The 15,206-nt window shown below is 33.9% G+C and overlaps 1 protein-coding gene across 2 annotated transcripts in view; it reads left to right on the top strand.

The window, feature by feature from the left end:
• The window catches only part of G3BP2 (G3BP stress granule assembly factor 2), a 28,213-nt gene extending 15,377 nt beyond the window's left edge, over positions 1-12,836 (top strand). Inside the window, exons 4-12 of one of the 2 annotated variants that reach the window (XM_037050952.1) lie at positions 415-588; positions 1,116-1,206; positions 1,856-1,958; positions 2,440-2,620; positions 3,617-3,715; positions 7,468-7,570; positions 8,781-8,909; positions 9,468-9,586; positions 9,868-12,836. In XM_037050952.1, the coding sequence (XP_036906847.1) occupies positions 415-588; positions 1,116-1,206; positions 1,856-1,958; positions 2,440-2,620; positions 3,617-3,715; positions 7,468-7,570; positions 8,781-8,909; positions 9,468-9,586; positions 9,868-10,140 (1,272 nt within the window). In that variant the 3' untranslated portion in view covers positions 10,141-12,836. The remainder of the gene's footprint in view (positions 1-414; positions 589-1,115; positions 1,207-1,855; positions 1,959-2,439; positions 2,621-3,616; positions 3,716-7,467; positions 7,571-8,780; positions 8,910-9,467; positions 9,587-9,867) is intronic. The other variant, XM_037050953.1, reaches the window with a different exon arrangement.
• Positions 12,837-15,206: the final 2,370 nt, after the last annotated feature.

Below are 15,206 nucleotides of genomic sequence, written 5' to 3'. Positions count from 1 at the left end.
TGTGGGATTTCAGGTAGACTCTGAATTTACAGGATAGTCATTTGAAAGTAGAAGAAATTGCCTCGGCACACACGCAGTAAAAATAGATGTGAGGCCAAGGAGTACACAGTACATTTTGTGTGAATGACTAATTATCTAATGCAGATAGTGGGACAAAGCTATATAAAGCCCATATACTACAGCATAAGAGACAGCCATTGTGATTTCTTGTGTGAGGAGTTAACATGTTGACAATGGTGGCTTCAGGAATATCAGTCTGGCAGTAACATAGTGTGATATAGTAGATTCAACCGAGGCAGAAAGATTAAGTAAATATTCTGTAGGTTGTGAGGAAGAAGTCAGTGAAGTTTTGTTGCTGTGTTATATAGGTAATGGAGTATCATAAGAATTTTTGTTTTCTCCCTTCTAATAAAGGATATACACCACAAAGTATTATCTCTGAACTTCAGTGAATGTCATACCAAAATTCGCCATGTGGATGCTCATGCAACCTTAAGTGATGGAGTAGTTGTCCAGGTCATGGGTTTGCTGTCCAACAGTGGACAGCCAGAGAGGAAATTTATGCAAACCTTTGTTCTGGCTCCTGAAGTAAGTTTTTATTTATATGATTGTATTTGGTTCTTATTAGTTGCTTGACATGTCCAGAGGGTTTCATCTTACCAGTTTAGGTGTACATGTAGCTTTTTTGAAAAATTAGGACGGGGCCTGTTGATACAATTTATTTGAGCTTTGTGTGTGTGTGCTTTTTGACTAGAGGTAAAAGTCAGATACTAATACTAATGTGTAACTAGATGGTTAAGATTAAGATTACAGAAATATTACAAAAATATGTTAGGTTTAATAGCTTACATATTAAGCTATGGAAAAGTTCCATTTGTTAATTGGTTCTGGTTCTCTTACATTGAGAAGACATTTCTTAAGTTTCAGTATTTTTTTGTGTGATCTGTAGTTTTGTTAACACCATATATCATGTTCAACTTTAGAATATTATGGTCTTCATTATTCTCTATTACTAAAATAGAAATTGTGTGTGCTGTGCAATTTGTTCATTTTTTAATTTTATGCTACCATTATGGGGGTACTTATGGTGTTATTTGGATGCTGTTTTTCTGTAGGGATCTGTTCCAAATAAGTTTTACGTCCACAATGACATGTTTCGTTATGAGGATGAAGTGTTTGGTGATTCTGAACCAGAACTTGATGAAGGTAAGGTTACTTTTGAGATAGAAAGGTTCTTTCATCATTCTTTAGGGGAAAGTATGAAACTTAAAGAAATTTTTTTATATTGTAACTGTCAAAACCCCTTTTCTCCTTTGGGTTTTTGTTATGAATGATATAGGTGTTCATTATATGAAATAATAAAGTCAGACATAGAAAGTGGAAAAAACTCTCCTCAATCTCATCCTTTATAGATAACTGAGAGTTTGGTGCCTATTACAGAATTTTGTTGTGCTTACCAGTAGTTATATTTATGAAACAAACAAAAATCAGTATTATGTTGGCTAAAGTTTGCTTATTTGTTTGGCTGTCAATTTTTTGGCTATGCCATAATTATTTAATTGATCTTCCATTGGATACATAAGTTGTTTCCTTTTGAATAAGTGCGATAAAGGAAACTAAGCTATAGCTTAATTGTTTATTTCCTACTCTTTCCTTACTAATACATTTTGTTTTAAAAAAATAGGGTAAATAGCAAACATGTTGTCTTGCTTTTCAGATTTTTAAGAGAATAGGGAATATTGCAAATGAATGCCTTTTTTTACTGTCACATCGCTCCCTTAATCATTAAAAGTATGGATATCAAATTGTGTGTTAAGCCTGTTTTTAAAAGATTTGATGCATTATATATTGTCAGAATCAGAAGATGAAGTAGAAGAGGAACAAGAAGAAAGGCAGCCATCTCCAGAACCTGTACAAGAAAATGCTAATAGTGGATATTATGAAGCTCACCCTGTGACGTAAGAATAGTGTTTACAAGGTTAAATTTGGTCTAAACTAATGCAGTCTGGTGGTTTTGTTCCTAGGATTACTGCTGGAAGTAAATTTTTGATAAAGCTACCTGTCAGCAGTATTTGAGTATTTTTCAAGAAATTTGGGAATAATTGTTTTACTTAATTTAAAAAATTGAACATGGTTTGGCCCCAAACACTGAACACTTAACTGATAATGCAGAATGTTGGGACAACACAGAGTAAGCATTTTATTTTATTTTTATGAATATAGGTTTTATTTATAGTTAGTACTAAAGTAAGTAAACATTTTTAGTTACCCAGTTTTAAGATAGTGGGGTTTAAGAAATGTTTCATGAGAATGTGATTCCTTTCTGCCTCCTACTTCTTAGTGGACTTTTGGTCATTATATTAGAGAAATACTGAATTTTTTATCTTACTTGATCATTTCGCTGTTATACTGAAAAGGGAATAAAATATTTTATTGTAGTAATGGCATAGAGGAGCCTTTGGAAGAATCCTCTCATGAACCCGAACCTGAACCAGAATCTGAAACTAAGACTGAAGAGCTGAAACCGCCTGTGGAAGAGAAGAACTTAGAAGAATTAGAGGAGAAGTCTACCTCTCCTCCTCCTGCTGAACCTGTTTCTCTGCCACAAGAACCACCAAAGGTTAGATCAAAGGATCTCTTTATTAATCTGTAACTTCACACTTTCATATTTGATGCTATTATTGAAGCATGACCTTTGTTCTGTTATGTTAAATTGTTTAATATAGTAAAGTATACTTTTTTATGTATATGAAAAAAGCTGTGTGGTTTTTTTTCTTTTGTTTTTTTGTTTGGTAATCCTGAGGAAGTCTCATTACACTTTCCCCTCCAAAAAAATACCCCTCAGAGTGAAGTTTAAGATAAATCTTTGTCTGTATGCAGTGCTTAGTACCTTTCATGAAATTATTTGGGTCCATGTATAAACCTGAGAGTTGCTCTTCCATTGTGTGTTAAGTCCTCTACATGGGTGCAAGCGGTCATGCAATTTCCCAACTTAAACAAGTTGGTTTATTATTAGAAGAAGAGATACCTGTTATTTCTTGTTTAAATGGAACAGTTTCCTTACTATACCAATTAAACTCTTTTGGAAAGATGAGTGACTGATAATGTATCATTTAAGCCTATCTATACATCTTTTATCTTTCTGTAAAAGTAGGTTAAAGTATATTTGAGTAGTGAGAGGAGATACTTAGTTCAATTGGTGAATGTTTGTTACAGTTTCCAGCTAGTACTTTCTTCTTTCCTATCCTTCCCCTCTTCCCTTAACACCATCACACACCCTATTTTTCTCTAAAGGGGAAAGAAATTGGTTCTGTTAGGCTCTGACTTATTCTAGTATGTGTTAGTGGTTTTGCGCTACTTGCTCATCTACTTAGGACATATAGGAAGTTGCTCGTTGATTTATTTAGTAGTTCAGTAAAAATCATCAAATCTTGCATAATGAGATTTTGAAAGCTGGCACATAGACTGGCATGTGTGTGTGTGCCTTTCTTTTAGGAATCCTCCAATATAGAACAATAGTTTAGAAGTGAAACAATATATATATTTGGAAGTTTCCCTATAGGAATGTTGGTGGTTTTCCATGATTAGTAGTCTAGGTTTGTTGCATTTCCTGCAGGCTTTCTCCTGGGCTTCAGTGACCAGTAAAAACCTGCCTCCTAGTGGTACTGTTTCTTCCTCTGGAATTCCACCCCATGTTAAAGCACCAGTCTCACAGGTAACCAATCTGTGAACACATTGGATTGTATCCTTGTTACATTGCCAATTGCTTATCTTTTTAATACTTTTTTAAATGAGTCAGAAATTATGGATTAAATATACAAACAATTGTATTAAATGTCAGTGCACCCACTTTAAATGCCAAATCTCCATTCATCATCCACATAGGTGGTATTTGGGGTTTGGGTGTATGAAATGCAGATTAAGTTGGTTTTACACATACACATATATATATTACTGTCATTTAAAAGGCTTCTTCAAATAACCAAAAAACTTTTCTTTTAAAAAGTTTTAAATTTTATTAAGCAAACATTTTAAGGAAGAAATTTGGAAAGGCACAAAGTAGTGTGGCATTATATAGAATCACTGTTTTTAAAAATAGAATACTTAATAAGTTATACTGCCTGAGCTTTTTTGGTCTATAAGTGGTTCACAACCTTTAACTGAAGCCTGTACCAACTTATGACTGTAGTGTTCACCTTCACTGATCATTCCAAAATTCTGCTTTTTGTCTGTCATTATACCCATTTGAAAGCCATTTCAAAGCTTTCAAAACATTGAAAATAAGATACTGCCTACTAGATTTATTAGATGTACTTTAGAATTAACTAAATTTAAGTTAAGCTTATAGGCACAATTTAAAGGAGTGTCCAATTCTTTTATCTACATTTTGAGTTAAACTGAATTGCACTAGAAAATTTACATTTAAAATGGCTAGGGCACATAGAGTTGTTTGTGTACACCTCTTAATATGCTCTAAACAGTGAAACTTGGAAGTTTCAAACATAGCTACTAATTACTAGAAAGTCTTTCTTGTGTTGCTGCCATATAATCAGGTAACATAATGGAATACACGGCCTGATGATAACCTGGGTGTTTGTTTTTTGATGTTGTTTTTTCAGTTAGATATTCAGAAAGATTCTTAGTTACATATTCAGGAAGTGTTGAGTTAGATACTCAGATCACAGATTAGTAATCTTTCTTAAAATTAATTTACCAAGTATTAATTGTGCTTTTCAACCCATCTGAAGACCTGATAAGTGACTACTGGATGTGCGTTGAAATTCTGGATTTATCAGATTTGCACTTGGAATCCCTTGGATTGTTACCTCATTTGAGAGAGTTGGCTACATTTCTTTTAAACTTGTAGTTAAAAGTTAAAATAGCTAATGCTTATTGTACCAGGCATTTTCAAAGCACTTTGTATTCATTTTCATCTAATCCTCTAACCACTTTGTTAGGGTGATTACTATTATCATTCCTGTTTCCCACTTAATTAAGTAATTTGAGGCCTAGATACCTCACCTGAGGCCAGACAGGTTTATAAATAAATAGTAGGGCCAGGTTTTGAATTTATGCCGTTGGACGTCATGGACACCGGAGTCCATATGTGACTCATGCAAACCTGCCTAGGTTTCTTTAGCCCTTTGGAGGGGAGTATATCTCTGTTTACACTGAAGAAGAGTGCTATATTTAAGGCATGCCTAAATTACATTTTATTACATCCTAGCCTCTTACCCAGGGAAAAATTCTTTTTACTTTTTGTAGTTTTTGAGTTGTAGAAGATTAGATTTTATTTCCCAACATACACCCTTATTAAAACAGAATGTTTAAATGTTTATAATTTAAACTTTAAAATAAATTTTTGGTCTGTTTAGGCTGTATTTGGAATGGATTCATGGTTTTCCACTTAATAAACACTTCAACTTTATTGTTACTGTGGTATTGTGTTCCTTTTCTTGACAGTTTTAGCATAGGTTATTAATAAGAGAAAAATGTAATTCTAGGGTATTAGTGGGCTTTAATGTAGAAGTAGGTAAGTTAATTTCTTGGTAAAAGAATCTTTTGTCTGGAAATTGGTTATTTTATCTAAATAGCTTTTGTTAAATTGAAGGATGTGTTTATAGTTTTGGTTTTACCTGCTATTGACTTGATGCTTCCATTTTTATATTGTATTCCATTTGACTTTGTTTGTGGGATTTGTCATGTGAGTGCACTTTCTGGTTATGTGGAAATAATTTTAAGGCTCTAAAATAATATGTGGCACATTAGCCATTTTATCTAGTTAGAATCATGAAATTTAGCCTGAAGAATTTTATAAGTGTACAGCAGGCTTAGTTAACATATATTAATTAGTTGTTGAAAGGATTTTGGTAGATTTTTTGGCTTCATTTTTCTTGCATTGGCATTGTCAGATACATAGGTTGTTAAAGCAAAGTATGAATTATTTGTAAGGTGTTAAAAATTATTCTATGTTTTTACTTTGAAGTCCTTAAAGGATAATGAAGAACTTTTGTATTTTGCTACTTGAGGTTTTGTTTTGGTACTCTGTTTTGAAAACAATTTGAATCAGTCAGGGTGCCTCAGTTCTTTGATAACATTTGGATTGAATTGAGTCTGAAGTTTTTCTGAGATTTTTAAATTAAAATGTATGTTTGCTTTTTTATTCATTTCCTAAGCACACTAGCTTCTTCAGAATGTTATTAGAGTACATTTATTCTTTAATTCTGTTTACAGTCATATTTAAGTCATGCTTTTAGGCCTCCTTAAGTTGAAATTTTTAAATAACTGCCCTTTTCCGGCATCACATCATATGTCAGGCTGTCTTACAGTGTAAATCCCAGCTATAGATAAGCAGTGGTTTCAGGACTGTAACTTAGGTTCCCTTGTCAGGCACAGAACACTCTTTTACGTGCTACGGGTTAGAAAACTATAAATGGGAATTAATTTTAAGTGAATCAGAAGCTACTAGGCATCTGTATTTAACAATACTGTTTTGGTTCTTTAGGTGGTGTAGAAATAAGCTGTGATCCTTGTAGGAATGAATACATATAAATAACTGAGAAATTTGGAAAATTAAAATGGTTTAACTAGCAAAATTCTAGAACATGGGAAGCAACTTCGTCTTGTTGGAGGAGGAAATTTACATAGAAGAAAAAAATTGGCAAGAGTCAGCTGAATTTTTTAAAACCTCTTAGGATAGAAGTTTAGTGGGTGAAAACATTTATAATAAATTATTGTTTTTGAAGGAAGCATAACTTTTTGTATTAAAAATAGTCCTTGCAAATTATGATACTTCAGTTATATAAATATGAAAGAGTTTAAACTACTGCCCAGATTGACGTCCTTAAGAGATGCTCAGCCAAAATTATAAGCTTTCTGACTTGAAGACATGCTCTTTCTATCCCACTGAGCATTTTCAGCATCCTTTGAGGGTGCATATATTTTTGTTTCCTTCTTGAGCCACAAATATTTGGGCAGTAGATAATCTGAAGACATTGGGAATACTGAAATATCATTGTAAATAATTAGAAAGTATGTGTCATAGATTCTTGTCTTCCTAAGATAAAAAGATGACCTTTTCTTTTGTATATGTGTTTACATGAAGTGGCTAACTCATCTTGCAATTTTGGGATTTTTATAGGAATACCTTTTATGCTGTCTCAATGTAGATGTAACTTTATTTTTTAAATGTGGTTGTAAAAAAAAATCTTATTGTGAGTTATATGGCCTTGAGTGAGAAAACAAAACCTACCCTACAGTCCTAGATTGGTACAGAATATCTTTATAAAAATTTATTTTTTATGTACATAGGACACTATCTTAAAAACATTCTAAACTTAAAATTACCATTATATGCCTGTTACGGACTTTTGGTAGTTGCTCTAGTTGTTTTTTTTCTCCTGTGGAATGTCTTTATAATGTTTTTTCCTTTGCATTTCATAATGTGCTTTTCCCCTTGTATTTTAGCCAAGAGTTGAAGCTAAACCAGAAGTTCAGTCTCAGCCACCTCGTGTACGTGAACAGCGACCTAGAGAACGGCCTGGTTTCCCTCCTAGAGGACCCAGACCAGGTGAGTCAGTCCCCTCCTGTAGCTTTCAGAATATAGTGTTTAGTACTTGAAAAAGTTGAAAAAGACTGAATTTAAAAAACTATGTGTTTTATACCCAAATTCTATTTTCACAATGCTTAAAGGTTTAAATAACCTGCTAAAATTCAGTCTGGGGCAGAACGACTAACTTTTAGGGGGGAGGATTAGTTGTCATGCCAGAGATGTGTATTTTGAAGGCATGCGTTAATTTTGGAACAAGTATTTAGTTATTGTCACTGGTTATAAGAATTCAAAACAGAGTGCCAATAACCTACTCTATTACTTTAGCAATCTTATCTCTTCACAGATAAACAGTAAGCACACCCTGATTCTTACTTTGATTGTCTAAGGTTTTAAGTAAGTTGCCATGTTTTCAGTGTTATTAGCTAATACATGCAGCACCTTTGTTTGAATTCTGTAAGTCTGTTTAGATTGCTTTTGGGAGGAGGTGGGAAGATTGTATACATCAAATTTAGAATATGTAACTTTTTCCACAAAAGTAAAGTATTACTTTTTAGTATTACTAAAAAAGTAATAGTATTACTTTTTAGTATTACTAAACTAGAAGTCATGGAGGCTAGGGTTTGTCCTATCTCCCACTGATTTGCGTTTATGATTTTAGGTGAGACCCCCTTAAATTATGAGCTGCTTTTATGCCATTCAGTTGCTACACAAATTTTTCTTGGGCAATGCATTTCTTATAACCCTGTGTTCCTTGTGTTGCTGAGGATCAAATAAGACTTAATGTGTGTCTATGTATGTATATGAACACCCTAACACATATACACATTGCATATACGTGAAGTATTACTATTAAGTTTACTGATTTGGTTGTAATTTCATATCTTAACCAGAGATTAAATAACTTGTATATTTCAAAATCTTAAATATGTGGTACAAATGTACTTCACTATCTGAAGTTTACTTGGCTCCTGGGTAATAGCAAGAGTTTGATTAAGGAGGAATACTGGTAGTAGTAGCACTTGACTTTTATACAGTCAGATGCTTAAAGGTTTAAGTAACCTGCTAAAATTCAGTCTGGGGCAAAGCGACTAACTTTTCGGGGGAGGATTAGTTGTCATGCCAGAGATGTGTATTTTGAAGGCATGCATTAATTTCGGAACAAGTATTTGGTTACATCTAACAGAGAAGGTACTTCCACAATAAGTCTCTATTCTATTCCTTTTCTCAGGCAGAGGAGATATCGAACAGAATGAATCTGACAACCGTAGAATAATCCGCTATCCAGATAGTCATCAACTTTTTGTTGGTAACTTGCCACATGATATTGATGAAAATGAACTGAAAGAGTTCTTCATGAGTAAGTGATTTATTTTGCTTTATCTTAGAATTAAGAGGAGAAAAACATAATTTTTCATAGTGTAATAAGATTCTTTAAACCATTTATCTCTGTATGTACTTTGTATATCTCCAGGTACCAATCTCTTATCGGAAGGGAGTAGAAAGCTGTATCAGATGTTTCTCAGTGACTGTACTTAGTGTTGACTGGCCTGGTTCTCTAGCCTAGAGGTTAGAAGAAAGAGCTGGATGAATCAGCCTTAAATTTGGAGATGGGATTCATTTGGCAGCTATAAGTCAGAATAGAAAATATTAATTGTTTTTCTAAAACTGTGTAGGTAACTTTTCTTTTGAAAAGTGTAATAAAGGTGCTGAAGGGCAAGAAAACAAGAAGTCCAGCTAGTTGTTGGCATCTTGGGTGAATGGCCTATGTAAGTGAGTATGTACCTTGTTGTTGGATATAGCCACTAGCAACTTTTGAGATGGATCGAGGAGATTAAGGTCATTCATCCTGAACAATTGAGGCCACAAAGTATTCTGTTAAAATATTTAACCCTTGGTATAATGTATATTTTCACAGGTTTTGGAAACGTTGTGGAACTTCGCATCAATACCAAGGGTGTTGGGGGAAAGCTTCCAAATTTTGGTTTTGTGGTTTTTGATGACTCTGAACCAGTTCAGAGAATCTTAATTGCAAAAGTAAGTGACTTAAAGGGCATAATTCAAGACTGTATTATTCCTGTTATATATAATATTAATCTGGTGCATTTTAAACCATAGAAAATCTTTTTTAATGATAAAACTAAAAATAGTTCACTATGAAATGGTATTTATGCAAAGAATAAAGATTTGTTAGTAGTTTCAAAGTCTGATGTGGATCGTTTTAAATTTATTAGGATTTTCTTATTAACATGTGCAAGGCAATACTTTACTATTACTCTCTAACCTGCCCATGTAAATCTTTTTCTCCCTTTTTAAAGCCAATTATGTTTCGAGGGGAGGTACGTTTAAATGTGGAAGAGAAAAAAACAAGAGCTGCAAGAGAGCGAGAAACTAGAGGTGGTGGAGATGATCGCAGGGATATTAGGCGCAATGACCGAGGTCCTGGTGGTCCACGTGGAATAGTAGGTGGCGGAATGATGCGTGACCGAGATGGAAGAGGACCTCCTCCAAGAGGTGGCATGGCACAAAAACTTGGCTCTGGAAGAGGAACCGGGCAGATGGAAGGCCGCTTCACAGGACAGCGTCGCTGAAGCCCCACTGTTCACAAAGTCTTGGCAGTGGTACATTACTCATCGTGTTTGCATTCTTGTTAATTTTTTTTTTTTTTTTTTGGCTTTGGAATGTGACACAGCCTTTTTGATCATTTCTTTGATGTGAAAAGCATCTTTTGGTTATGAGTTAAATTGAGGTGGACATTATTTCCCCAATTTTACACCAGGATTCACATTGTTAATTTATAAATCTAGACTTGGAGAATTAAGGACTGAGGAATGACCATATCTTAAACTATCTTCATCAAAATGAACTTTTTAAAAGGACATGCCCAACTGAATTCAGGTCCTTTGGGTCAAAAAAAAAATCTTCTGCTGCACATTTTGTTTAAGTGTTACTGTTTCTGCTTATTAATGTTGGAAACACAAATAGTGCAATTGGAGAATCTTGCCTTTTTTTCTTGGCTCCCCCCAAAATATCAGAAACTTGTTATGCACTCATCAAAATGCACTAATGGGTACTCTGACTCATTAACATTGACATCGGCAACAGGAGGCAACAAGGGGAAAAATCTTTCATCCTTTTTTCCAGTAGAGAATAATATGTGAATGATGAGGGCATTTTATCTGCTTGCTGTGACCAGCGTGTGTACACATAAACCTTAACAAGACTACAAGTATATTCCCAAGGAAATCACTTAGTTTGAACTAAATAACAAAAATCAGAACTTCAAATGCTGTGGTCTTGAATAGTAGACCAGATTTAGTAGTTCCATATCTAAGGTTTTTCTACCTGCCCCTCTTCAGTACAGGATGGTTGGCTGCTCAACACACTCCTCCTCCCCTTTTTCCTTTCTTTAAGCTGTGTACAGTGAAAATTGTCTTTACTGTATTTTTGTTCTCTGGTAATGTAATAAGCATGATGGTGCCTTCTATTAATACATCATTCCAGTCTTGCTGGTAATTTTGTACAGTATAGTGTATGAATTGCTGTGCTGCAAAGCCAAACAGCTGCAAAATGTTGAAAAATCATTGAAGTGTATAAAAATTGCAGTATCTTTAAAATTAGTAAAATTGAGTAGCATATGATTTACTTGGTTCTTTAGTTAACAGCTTTGTGTTTTCTGTGGGAGGGAGTCGTGTGTTTGGGAGGGAGAGGGAAGGAGGAAGTCAGGTATTTGAGAGAGTCTCTCTGTTGACTTTTCTCTTAGCATGAACGCTGAGCGATCACTTGAGAGGTGCTTGGAAAAGTCAATCAACTTTGATGTACATTTTTAGTGACATTTAAAAAGCAGTCAGATTTCATAAATGGCAAGTAAACCTGAAGTGAGGATACTGCAATTTTCAGAGAAAAGAACAGCAGCTCTTAAGTGTTCGCATTTTCTATTTGGGGGGCAGGGAACTGTCATTCATTTTGCACAATTCTTGAACTGATGTCAGCACCCGAGTGGCTCTGAATTTAAATCTGGGACGACATCTTTTATTTTTACATGAATCTCTAAACAATTCTGTGAGCAAAGTTTGTAGCTGCTGGATTATTGTCTGTCTTTATAGCAAGTTCTGGTAAACCACAAGTATGGCAAAGGATATTCAATTTTATGCTTGAAATACTTGGTACATACCAGTTTATGATGTTTCAAGCTAGGAGTGGGGTAAATAAGTGTGACCACTTAAAGCTGCTTGTTAGCATGGAAGACTTCTCCATTCTGTCTTGGTAAAAACAAAAATGCACTTGACATAGTAGAGCAAACTGGTTTTGGATTATGAAAACTGTTTGCTATTTAGTAAACTAGCAAATGATGCACATATTTTGTCTTTCATGTACTGGGCAATATAGGTGAAATTAAATCTCCCTTTTTTTCCTTTGAATGAGGTCTTCCATGTTTGAGGTAAAGTCTTGCACTATTGCATATATTTTGGGGACACAGATATCTAAGGGTTTCCATTTGAGGGGGCTTAATTAAGGATTTTTCTTTTTCCTGTTTAAGACACTTTTTTACACTTTCTGATGTATAGTACTTGAAGTTCTTGGTAGAAAATTAATTTTGAGTTTTGAAGCCTTTATTCAAACTACTTATAAATGAGTGGTTTATTGTTAGTGTTTTTTATAGTATATTTTTCCTTTACTCTTATTCTTCACATTTCATATATTTCATATATATATATATATATATATATATATATATATATATATATATGTAAAATTTCAAATCCAGGATATTGCCCTGCCGCTCATGAAAACTGTTTTGACACCAAAAGTAATGGCAGATGTTAAGTGTAATAGAAAATTAGAGCAAAGAGCCATTCAGCTTCAGTCTTTACGTACCATGAATACATCATTAAAACATCACATGGAGAAGTTTACATGGTGATTGTTCACCCTGCCGTACTGTGGACCTTTAACATTTTGTTCTCTTTTCAGTGAACCAGAGTAAAAATATTCACCTACCCTTACTGTTGTTTGCTGGGTTGTTTTGTTTTGTTTTGTTTTGGGGTTTTTGTTTTTTTGATGGTAATATTCTATCCTTATGACACTATTGCAACCAAATTGGCTTTACCATCTTGGCTTTAGTAGGTATAGGAGACACAGATTACCATCTTTATTGCTGTAATGTGTTAAGCATTATATGCTAGTAGAATCTAGTTTAATTGTTTCAGGTGGAAAGTATTTTTTTCAGTTTCCATTTTGAATGTGTTTGGACTAAACAAACAATAAACTACTGATGTCTGCAGCATTTATCTACGTCCCTAATTGAATCTATAGGTTTGTCTTCCAAATGCATTTCACACATTCTAAGCAAAAATAAGGAATTGTTTTAAAACCAACTGCTTATTTGTGAAATCTGATATATAAAAAGTAAAACATTTAATAAGTAAGACTTGAATGTTGTTGAGATCTGTCCCAGTTCAGTTGGATAGCTGGTGTACAAGTTAAAGAATGTTAGAACCATAAAAAGTAGGAAGGTGAGAATTAATATAAAGCAAACTACTAAAATTTTTTTTTTAATCTTGGGTTTTCCAAAGGATTTCTACCTCACATTTCAGAAGGATGAGAGAAGAGGGATTGAGGCTATCTGAAGTTATGGACAAGGCCCAATTCAGAAATTGAAACGTTTGTCAAGCTCTAAAAGAATATGAAAGGAAAAATAGTCATTTAATTATACTTATAAACATATACTGAAAAAAAATGAGGTCCTCATATATATAATTTTAGAACTTGAGGCTCTTTCTTAGTTAAAATGGATTGGATCCTTCCTTAAAGTTTCCATAAATCAGACTTCTCAAGTTTGTATTGGAGAGAAACCAGAGTAACCATTATTTAAAATCCTTAGGGGGAGTAAAACTTAAGGTTTGTATACAGGTATATTAAACTCACTCTCCACTTTAATTATCATGTAATTGGTTTATAATGTTACGGCTGTAAAAGAAGTGTTAGAAGGGGTAAAATATGTTTGCCATACTATTGAAAACAAAATTTGAAGGAGCAAATTATCGTTTTGGTCCAGGACATCTATATGAAACAAAATACTTGAATATTTTAACAACATAAGATGCTTTGTTTCAATTGTGCTCTATAATACAGTGTTTGTAGCAAGTGATTGGAAATTTAGTGGATAGATGTTTATATTTTTATTTAAGTTAGGAAAGCTTGCTCATAATTTATATTTTAACTACAGATGAATAAAGACCCTTTTCTTTTTATTCTGTGTTCATAAGTATTTGTTAATTATTTAGTAGTAGACTGTTTTGAATAATTTGATGCCAGAGTTCTAAATTATTTAAAATTACTGGATAACTGAACAGTCTATTACATTATGAAAGAATTTCCCTTTTTGATAGATTTCAGTCGGTCATACAGAGTAATTGTTTAAAACCATTTGCCTCATTGTGTTAATTGCTAAGTAATGAAGTTTCTGGGTATTTTTGACAAATGGAAACTTAAATCTGCTGATGGTAGGACATGCACTTTATGTTTAACATGTTTCAGAATTAATAGGAAATAGTCTGGTTTTAGCATTACCAAATCCTGGGCAAAAATACCATAAATGCAAGTTTAGAATGAAACATCTAAAGAAAGATTACTACCCTTCTATTACCAAATTAATTGATCTCTTTGTCCTTGATTTCTTTTTTTTCCTTTTTTAAAATTGTTGTGCAATTACAGTTGCCCCCCCCCCCCGCCCACGCGCGCCTTGATTTCTTAAGAGTTTTGACAAAGCTGGCTGCCTACTTAGAATGCTTTCATTTTGGTGACAATAATATTTTAACTGCTTTTATTTTGTGTGCTTGCTCTTGTCATCCCATATCAATATCCCCATCTCCCAACAGACTTTCTCTGGGTGGTTTCATTTAGGCCTGGCCTTAACTTGCTTCAATATATTGTCCATTCTGTAGATTCTATACAGTAGAATGGTTAAGAGGAGGGCTTTGGAGATAGATAACCTGTGCTTGAACGACAATTCCACCATTCAATGATTATCCTTTTTCTTTGTTTCTGTTTTCTCCTTTGTAAAATGTGGTGGGTCATTGTGAGGGTTTAGTGCATAAAGCACCTAAAAACAATGTAGTGGGCCTTGAGCAAGTATAAATTATTACTGGTTTTGATTTCAATTACAATTCTGCTTATCTTGTGTTTCATATGCATCTGTTTTAAAAATTCTTTTTGCCATATCCCTTTTTGAAGTACTAGACAATTTAAAATTGGGATGTCCAAACGATGTTTTCTCCTCCTAAGTTGACTTAATGCATATCTGGCTCTTTGTCGAACATTTCTGTTTTTCTGACCTATTTAATCTAGAAATGTTTGAAATCTGGTCTGTTCTCAATATAATTTGTCTCCCATCCTTTTGTCAGGCTGCAAGAAAACTTGTTCATGCTGTTGTGATTAACCCCCCCTGGTTCATGTAATTCATTTAACTATTGAGCTGCTAAGTGCCAAGTACTGTTCTGAGTGTTCTAGGTACTGTTGGTAATAATAAACAGGGTTTCCTCCTGTCAGGCTAAAAGGCTGGAACTCAATGGAGAGTGAATGGGTCCAGATTTAAGAAGGTAACTAGGGGGTGGAACAATCAGTGCCTTCTTGGCCTTAAGCAGGTTGGTCTTTA

The sequence above is a fragment of the Sturnira hondurensis genome, unplaced genomic scaffold (assembly GCF_014824575.4).
Source record: "Sturnira hondurensis isolate 20B ecotype Veracruz unplaced genomic scaffold, ASM1482457v3 Scaffold0007036, whole genome shotgun sequence".
Taxonomy (NCBI): Eukaryota; Metazoa; Chordata; class Mammalia; order Chiroptera; family Phyllostomidae; genus Sturnira; species Sturnira hondurensis.
Note: the sequence above shows the minus strand (reverse complement) of the source record. Positions and strands in the feature narration are given on the sequence as shown.